The 8,697-nt window shown below is 60.9% G+C and overlaps 1 protein-coding gene across 1 annotated transcript; it reads right to left on the bottom strand.

Annotated features, from left to right (window-relative positions):
- Nucleotides 1-6: 6 nt before the first annotated feature.
- Itm2c (integral membrane protein 2C) lies at nt 7-8,691 on the bottom strand. The gene is made up of 6 exons (XM_010608101.3): nt 8,684-8,691; nt 2,768-2,908; nt 1,770-1,955; nt 947-1,057; nt 699-849; nt 7-301 (listed from the first exon to the last, which is right to left on the bottom strand). Exons 2-6 carry the CDS (start codon nt 2,840-2,842, stop codon nt 210-212), a joined length of 615 nt encoding a protein of 204 aa, XP_010606403.1. The 5' UTR covers nt 2,843-2,908; nt 8,684-8,691; the 3' UTR covers nt 7-209.
- Nucleotides 8,692-8,697: the final 6 nt, after the last annotated feature.

The raw sequence follows: 8,697 nt of genomic DNA, 5'->3' as shown, positions 1-8,697 counted from the left end.
GCACCCTGACCTCCAGCCACGCCCCTCGGCCGGGTCCCAGAGACCCCCGGAGGCCAGCAGGGGCCGAGCCTGGAGAGGTCACAGCCCTGGTACAGGGAGGCGGGGGCCGGAAGGGAAGGGGCGGGTTGCAGCGAAGGGAAGGCGTCCACAGTACAAGCTAAGCGAGGGCAGGGAGGCCAGAGCGGCCAGGAGAGGGAGAGGCGGCGGCCTCACACCACCCCGCAGATGAGGGTCTCCACCACGAAGGTGTTCTCGAAGTGGCGGATGGCGCTGCACTTCTGGGCTCCGCGCTTATTGATCCCTGGGAGGAAACAGAAAAAAATTCCCAGTGAGACCTGCGCTGTCTTCATCGCCACGGCCTAATACCAGGGACCTAGGACCTGGCTAGGGGAGAGGGGAGCCTGAGAAGAGACACTGATTCACCGCGTAAACCCAGAACTGGAGTCAGACTGCCTGTATCTGCCTCCCCCTTGCTGTGTGACTTAGGGCTGTTCCTTAACCTCTCTGTGCCTCAGTTTGCTCATCCTTAGAGGGACAGCTAGAATGAAGATGATGATGATGGTGACTGTATAGCAGCGCCTGGCACACGGGAAGGGCTTGCTTAACATGGGCTGTTATTGCTGCTGTGTGAGTTCAGACGGCCGGCGGGGACTGCTAGATGGCAGGGGTGTGGGGCCCAGGGTGGGGCGGTCACTCACGCCTCCGGGTGGCCCGGCGCCGCAGCCGGTAGGTGTCCTTGCCGCTGCACAGGTGGTGGATGAAGGAGCCCAGGGCCTGCTTGTCGCTGACGTGCTCCGTCACCACCATCTCCTCCTGCATGATGTACGTCTGTGGGAGGTACGTACCCCTCTGCGCAGGGGCGGCACCGTGCAGGTCAGCACCAGGGCCCCTCTGAGGTGCTCAGGTGTCCCATCCCGGGCCTGAGGGAGGAGGGGGCCTCGCTCACCTTCACGTTCGCGAGCAGCTCCCAGAAGTTGCGTGGGGGCAGCACGATGGTGGTGTTGAGCTCGATGACGTAGCACTTGTCTAGGGAGATGTCGTGGTAGGCGGTGAGGCCCTGCAAGGGACAGACCGTGGGGTCAGTGAGCCGCAAGAGCCCCGGACACCACTGCACCGTGCCTGGGCCCCCAATTTTCCGCACACCTGCCCCACTCAGCCCATCTGCAGGAGGGGGCCTCTTCATAGCGCTGAACCCCACCTGTCTCACGCCTTGGTCACTACACAAATTGGCAGCACTGGGTGCAGTTTGGGAACATGGTTTTTTCCCCAACTGTTTCATCAAACCTGTTCGGTCCGACTCATCCAGGGGCAGCCTGGGCATCGGCGAGATGCCCTGTCCCAAGCCCCCACGGGCCAACCTGTGGGGCACCCAGGATGTGGGGAGCAGGATTAGCACCCCAGCCCTTACTAGGCTTTGTGAAGCTGTTCAAGGAAGACGGCTGGGGCCTGTGCTTTGCTGACCTCAAAAACAGTCCCAGACGATGATGGTCACCTTGAGGGGAAAGGAACTGACCGGAAGGGCAGGCAGAAGGGAACCTTGGAGGGTGCTGGCAATGCACCAGACCTTGGCCTGCACAGCACTGCACAAACCTACAGAGCTCCATACAGCGGTGCCCACCTCGGTCACACGTCAGGAGGCCCAGGGGCCTCACCACCAGGAACTCCCATCAGGTCCGTGGATGAGAACAGTGTAATCACAGCTATACAGCTCAGAAACACACGCCCCCTGGTTCCTGGCCAGTCGCTGGTGACCCGGGGGGAGGTCTCACCCTCTGGAAGTCGTGGATGATATCTGCGGGGTCCCCACCACCAAACTGGGGCACAGGGACGTTGATGCGCTCATAGTTCTCTTCCAGGTAGATTTTCACGTCCTCCTCCAGCTCCATGCGAGTCCGGACCTGTGACAGGGAGTCCTCATAGAGAACGCCACAGTGGAAGAAGTTGTCTCGGGCCAGCTGAGCAAGGCAAGAGGGAGAGGGACAGGCGGTGACACAGGGCACTCAGCCACGGCTGCCCACCTGTCCACTTCGTGCCTGAGGGGCTCATGCAAAAAGTTGAGCTGAAGCTTGAGGAAGCGATTCCTGATTGCACAAGGGGAGAGGAGGGTGTCCCAGGGCTAGACTGCTTGGAACTTCAGCTGCCCCATCTGAAGCATGGTGACGTCTAGGGTCCTTTCTGGCCTCAAAAGTCCCCAAGTCTGTGAAGTGGGCCAGCTGGAAAGAGGACTGACCACCCTTTTGCCCTTCATGGAGGAGCCTGGGACAAACCTGAGCCAGACAGGCTAGCCAGGAAGGGTGCCCTGGGAGGTGGGTGGGTGGGTTACAGGTGGGGGCAAGGAGCTAGGAGGCTCCACAGGTAGATTCTAGCATCACCACCACAACTCACCTATAAAGGGCACCGTGCCGCTCCTGATCTGGTGCCACTCCGCAGGGGGAAGGCGCCTCCCCACTGGATACACTCAGGGTTATTTATCCTCCTGAGCTATTTAACCACCTCTAGTTCTGGACGTGGTGACACTCTTCCCTCCCCAGGTCTCGGTGGCCCAGGGTGTGACCATGCATGAGGCAGCCACTCCTGCAGCCCACCCTGCCGCCCTGCAGTCCTCCTGCCTCCCTGGGTCTGTGGCCATGTGCAGAATGGAGTCCGGTCCTTCTCACAGGACTTGGGCGCAGGACCCCCCGGCTCTGGAGGGGACCACGGCGCCAACTTGGGTGGGACCTGAGGGATAGCGTAGAGGGAGCCCCAGGCCTGCCGCTGGGCCAGTTACCTGAGCCAGGAAGAAGTATCTGTAGATGTAGACAGAGGCGAAGACGAGGCCCATGAGCAGCACGACCATGCCCATCGACAGGTAGCACACGCCGCCCACAGAGCCCCCCTTCTTGGAGCGGTGGGAGGGGGGCCGCTCCTCCTGTGGACAGCAGGGCCGGGTCAGCCGGGTGTCCCCATACACAGAGACCCCCTTTCCTAAGGGTGGCTGCTCTCTGAGGTGCTGCCCTCCATGCCCAGCGCCCTCTCCATGGTGCCCAGCAGTGCCGGGCAGATGGCCAGGGAGTCTACAAAGGAGGCCAGGAACTCGGTAAGCCACACCTGGCTCCTGGCCTCGCGTGTCAGGCAGGGGAGGAAGGTGAGTGTGAAACTGAATGCTCTGCCCGGAGCACTGGACTGAGGGGCAGCTGGGTGGCCTTGGTCAGTTTTCTGTCCATCTTCTCCACCCCACCCCAAGCTTGCTCAGCTCTCTCCCCAGCAATGCTGCCCATCCCTGCCCACAGTGCCTGCCACACCACCCGTCCCTGGCATCCAGCCCAAGGAACCTGGAGCGTCTCCAGCTCTGCCACTCGGCACTTGCTGGGTCTCAGTTTCCCCAAATGCAAAAACTCAATGAGCAGGTCAGACTGAGCTCCTGGCCCCTCCTGCAGCTCTGGAGAAGCACTGGGAGGGAGGGTGTCTCAGGGATGCAGGATAAGCCCTCATCTCTCAGCAAGGCACGGGGGTCCTGGGCTGATGGGGCACATGTGGGGTGTGAGCCCTGCCAGCGTCTTATGTCTCCCTTCGTGGTGCCCCACTCAAGAGCTTCCCTGAGCGGCACATGCACCAGCAGGTTGGCCGCCTGGCCCCCGTGGTGGGCGACAGGGACAGCACAGCCAGGCACCACCAGCGTTTCGCAGGAGCAAGATGCCAGGTGCTCTGGCAAGCACAGAGTTGGGCCGGTGCAGCACTTCTGCTCTTCCAGGGGTCAGGAGCAGATTAACGTAGCCGAGTTGGAACAGCCAGGTGCCCACAGGGGCCACGAGGCACAGTAACCTCCAAAGCCCAGCACGGATTTGGGGCCCAGAGTTGAAGAGTCTGGGGCACCCAGCAGGGCAGTGCAGCTCCGTCCTCTCAGTTCCCCACCTCCTGCCACGGCACGGGTTTTGTTGGGATTGAGAGACAAAGAACCTGAAAGCCCTTGGAGGAGGATAAAGTGCCAGATAAAAACAGCTCCAACACCAGCCTTGCCTTTTTACTTTTTAGGGTGGCCCCAGACAGGTGTTGGGCTGCCCAGTGCTACTGCTGCTGCTGCATTTTGGAAAACTGGAGAAGCTAGCTTGAGAAAACTGCTTAGCAAAACACAAAACAAAAACAGAAACTCGGAAAGGATAAAACTCAATGGGCTACAAGCACACGCCGAGGGCCGGCTCCGCAGCCAATGCCCAATGCCCGGACGGACAAGGGGCAGGGAGCTGGGGAAGACGAGGTTGGAGAGGACGGGCAGGGAGCTGGGAGGAGATGCGCTGCGGTGGTCCCGGCCAGGTGTGGCTGAGAAGAGAAGAGGCTCCGGTCTCTCCGGACTGTGAAGGCTGGCACCCGACCTCACCCCTCTCTATCCACGCAGCCACAGCTCAGGTCGATGAGGGACATCAACACATCCCTCTCCGATCTATTTCTCTGGCACATTTCCAGGAGGTTATCCGGAGAACGTGCAGACTTCCGCAGATGCAGGTAAAGCCAGAAAAGCTGCCCTTCTTAAAAAAGAAATCTAAACGTGTGTGCATTAGGAAGGTAAGCAAGGAGCAGACAGACCTCACCCCCATCCCACTCTTGCCTACAACCTTCCAGGAGGAAACTAAGGCCGACACGACCATGTTCCCTGCTCCCCTGCCAACCCTCCAGTGTCTGGGCCAATCCCGGCAGCCCCTGTCTTTCTTGTTTATAGTCCAGGCTGGCCTCGAATTCTTGGTGATATTCCTGCCTCAGCCTCCTGAGTGTTGGAATGACAGGCATGCACCACCATGCTCGAACCCTTATTTCTTTCCAGAGTGCATCATACTAAGCTTTAGCTTTGTGGCCCTTTGAGTGCTAAACTCTATGTGGCTCCCCTGCCTGTGCACGCAGTGAACTTTGGCTTGTTCGTCTTGCTAAGCTGTTCACCGTCAGTTCCTCTCAGAGACTAAAATGACCAGAACTTTCAGGTGGAAAAAGGACACGTGACATCTGATGAAGGGCTCTCTTGCTTCCTGCTGCTGACACCTGCCAGCACCCACTGGGCTGGGACCTCCTGTGGCCGCAGAGCCACACTCAGAAGCCCCAGGACGGCATGGCTGGGCTGGCAGTGAAGGGAGGACCAGCCAGGACGAAAGGCGCAGGGCTGCCTGTGTCTCCTGGACCCAACACTGCAACAACCAAGGTCAAGGCCCGGGGACACTCGTCCTTCGTGGGCCCTGGCTGGCAGGTGACCTGCCACAGCTGTGACCTGGAGGAAGTGGAGCCTGACTGAAGCAGCAGGGAGATGCCAGGTGGCCCCAGGAAATGCTGCTCCCCAAGGTGGCGAGCAGTTACCAACAGTCAGGCTTCCGGTTAGAAAGGAAATCTGCATACTGTTTCCAAGGCAACAGGCTCTAGCAGCAAAGTGCCTCATCGCACACTCGTGTTAGGTGAGAGAGCCAGACATTTGGGGGACCCACAGGGGCTTCCCTGGGGTCTACAATGGGGCTTATGAAATGATTTAGCAAATCCAGGGGCGAACTGGAGGGGAAGCCACCAACTGGAGGGTCAGCTCGGCAGACCCAGTGGCTCCAGGGAGAGCAGCTCGGCTGCTGTCCCTCCAGAACAACATCCAGATTGGCCACAAGCAGACTAGACTACAGTGGCAGGCTGCTCAGGGAGGCCAGAAAGGGAAGCCAGAAACCGAGCGAGCCTGGAGGCTGGGGCTCAGGGGTCTCACCTCCCCACACCCCAGGCCGGCTGGTTCTTTCCTAGGCTGCAGGCCCCAGCTGGGAGGGGAGGTGCCTGCCAATCAGTGTGTGTGAGAGGCCTGGCTGGGGTTAGCAGGTGAGTGAATACCAGGCCCCCTGCATGCACAGCCCAGAGCACAGTGGCCCAGAAGCACGGCTGTCACTTGGGTGCGTGTGGGGATTCACCATTAGTGGGTACCACGCCCTTGCAAATCCCGCTCTGCACCTTTGAGTTCTCTTCTCCATCCCTGACCCACAGGGTGTTTCCAGACAGCCAAGCTCAGGGCTGAAGAGCGGTCTCTTGGCGGGGTGGGGCTGAAAGGCTGGAGCCTGGGGGCTGCTGTTGCCACTGTGTTTTATCCTGAGTACAGGGAAAAACCCATCCTCTCAGCTGTCTGCTGGCAGTCTCAAATCTTGCAGGGATGGCGAGAGAAGAACAGAAATAAGGAATCAGAAAAGCGAAAACACCCTGGTCAGGCTGGAGAGTCCCTGCCCCACCCTGGGGAGACAGGCACAGGGGCCCAGAGCTGGCAAAAAGAGCTGGCCAGACCCGCCCTCCAACTGCCAGAGGACCCGCCCCTACTGCGCCTCCTGCCAAGGGCTGGAGGCCAGGATGCTGGGAAAGTGAAATCGGAGCTGCAGGTATGCAGGCTGGGGGAGGGGGCCACACAGGGGCTATTGATCAAAGGCAAATGTCAAGGAGAAATCAGGGCAGGGAAGACGGCTGGAGTTGGCATGTTTTTCTCTGTGTGCAGCCCTCAGCCTGTGAGTGTACACGCCCACACCCGCCTGTGCACACAAGTGTACACACACACAGGCAGAATGTGGGGAGAGGGGACTGGGCCGCCCAGGGAAGGAGTAGGGGTACGACCTCTGCTTTATCTCAAGTGTCCCAGCACCACATGGGGAGGTTGGGCCCCCACCCGCCCCTTCCTTCGCCCTCCCAGCCTCAGGTCCGGGGACAGGATTGCCCTTGTTCCAGTGTTTGCTCAGAAGCCACATCCCGCATTCCCCCCTCCAGTCCGGTCAGTCGCTTCTGCCCACCGGCCCTGCTCCCTCCTCTGCTCCTCACTTTTGAGGCCAGTTCAGACATCAAGAAGTGTTCTGGGGTCACCATTAGCCAGAGGAGACCGAGAAGCCATCCTGTGCCTTACCACAAGTATGGGACAAAATCGCAATGCCCTGCCCTGCCCACTCCTCACTGTGCCCCGGGCCCCGGCCCACCTCTCTGCTCCCAGCAATGGCTGACTGTCCTGAGCTGCAGCTGCCAAATGGGCTTCCTGCCTGCTCGCCACTGGGCAGGAGGGGAGGCCAGGCACCAGGTCTGGCACAAGGCGAGGAGGAATTCGCCTGCTGGCCAGGTGGGCCAGGAAGAGCCCCACAGGCACAAACCACCACCCAAGGGTCTGGGTCCAGGGGCAATGGCAAAGCCAACGTGTGGCACCTACATGCTCCTGTCCACCAGCTCGGGGCTTGGGCAAGCCGCAGTCCTTTCTGTACTAACAGTGCCGGACTTTGATTCTTCCTTCTGATAGCAGGGCCTCAGGCTCCCCATGCTTATTAGAAGGGGGGCGCTCAGCTGGGGCTGGGTCCCACGACAGTGTTGATATTTCCATTTCATGCTGGGTCAGGGCAAGAGAGGCTGTGCAGCTTCAGAGCCCAATAAAAGCCCGAGGGTGGATGTCAGTTACTGCCCAGGCTGCACAGCAGGGGAGATCAAAACAGACCACCCCTAAACAGGCTGCTGTGGCACATTTCCCAATGGCCATGCAGAGGGGCTGCAGGCGAGGCCTAGCTATGAAAAGTTGTCCTTTTGTGGGGAGATTTGCATGTGCAGAGAATTTCACCCCTAAGTGCACAGCCAGTGAATGGATGAAAGCAGGCTTTCTCTAGGCCCTCCACGCATGCAAGCGGGCGCGCACACACACACACACACCCTGGCTGTCTAGGAAAGATCTTCCTGCCCGTCGGAGATGACCACGTACTGCCCTGGGGAAAAAACGGGCATGAATGCAGCCCAGCGCTGGGGGCGTCCCTCACCCAGGGTCTCCCCCACCTCTGAGGGGGCCCTCTCCAGCTTCCCCTGGATACCTCAGGGCAGGACTGAAGGAGAGCCACTGAACCTGACCTGGGAAGGAGTCCCGCCTCCAGCGGGTGGTAGTGGGGGTTGTGCCCAGACCATGGCCCCAGTCTTGTCCCTCTGGGCCCCTTCGTGGACGCTCTATGCAGCGCGGCCAGTTTTCCACGGCGGAAATGCCTCCTCTCCCCTAGGCCAGAGCACAGGCGAGGCGCCCCGAGGCCCACACCCCCAAAATCGGCCGCGGGCGCCTGGGGGTGCCATCCCGAGGGCAGCAGGGCTGTGGGGGAGCCCTCCCGAGGAGGAGGGGGAGCCCAGCGGGCGGGCAGAGAGAGGAGGCCGCAGAGTGGGTGGGGAGGGATAAGAGCGCCTGGCTTCGGACCGGGATCCCCAGAGGCGCGGCCAGTCCGGTCCTGGTTTATTTCCATTTCATCACTTTCTGGTCTGCCAAGTCAACGAGGAAGAGCAGCACATCCTCCCCCGTTTTGGAACGAAATCTCCAGGACCTCTCTCCCTCCCCCCCCCCCTTCGCCAGCCAATCGGATCCCACCGCCCTACTTAGGGAAAACTACGTCCAAGCCGCCTCCCATCCCCCACCTGGGGACTGGACTCGGGCCCCTCCCCACTGATTGGAACCAGACGCGAATCCCGACCAGCATTCCTCGCCCCGAGCGCGCCAGCCCCCGTCCGGGCTGTGCAGCCAGGCGCCCCGGGGCCCCTCCGCCTTCAGAGGAGGTCTGCGCGCTTTCCCGCGAACCGACAAGGGGCCGAAGACTTTGGGGCAGAACCCAAACCCGGTCCCTCTGGGGATGGGTCACCCATCAGTGAACTCTCCCGCTCCGCTCGCGGCTCCGGGCTCCCCCGCCCCGGGTCCCTCGCCGCCCACCTCTCTCACCCCGGCTGGCGTCA

Source organism: Fukomys damarensis, unplaced genomic scaffold (genome assembly GCF_012274545.1).
Source record: "Fukomys damarensis isolate Sample0158 unplaced genomic scaffold, DMR_v1.0_HiC HiC_scaffold_16, whole genome shotgun sequence".
NCBI lineage: Eukaryota > Metazoa > Chordata > Mammalia > Rodentia > Bathyergidae > Fukomys > Fukomys damarensis.
The sequence above is the reverse complement of the archived record's forward strand: the minus strand, read 5'-3'. Positions and strand labels throughout refer to the sequence as shown.

Coding starts and splice junctions, on each gene's coding strand:
- Itm2c (XM_010608101.3), bottom strand. CDS start 2,842: ATGGGCATGGTCGTGCTGCTCATGGGCCTCGTCTTCGCCTCTGTCTAC. Junction 1,956..2,767: donor GATACTTCTTCCTGGCTCAG/GTAACTGGCCCA, acceptor TGCCTTGCTCAG/CTGGCCCGAGACAACTTCTT. Junction 302..698: donor GCGCCGGGCCACCCGGAGGC/GTGAGTGACCGC, acceptor GTTTCCTCCCAG/GGATCAATAAGCGCGGAGCC.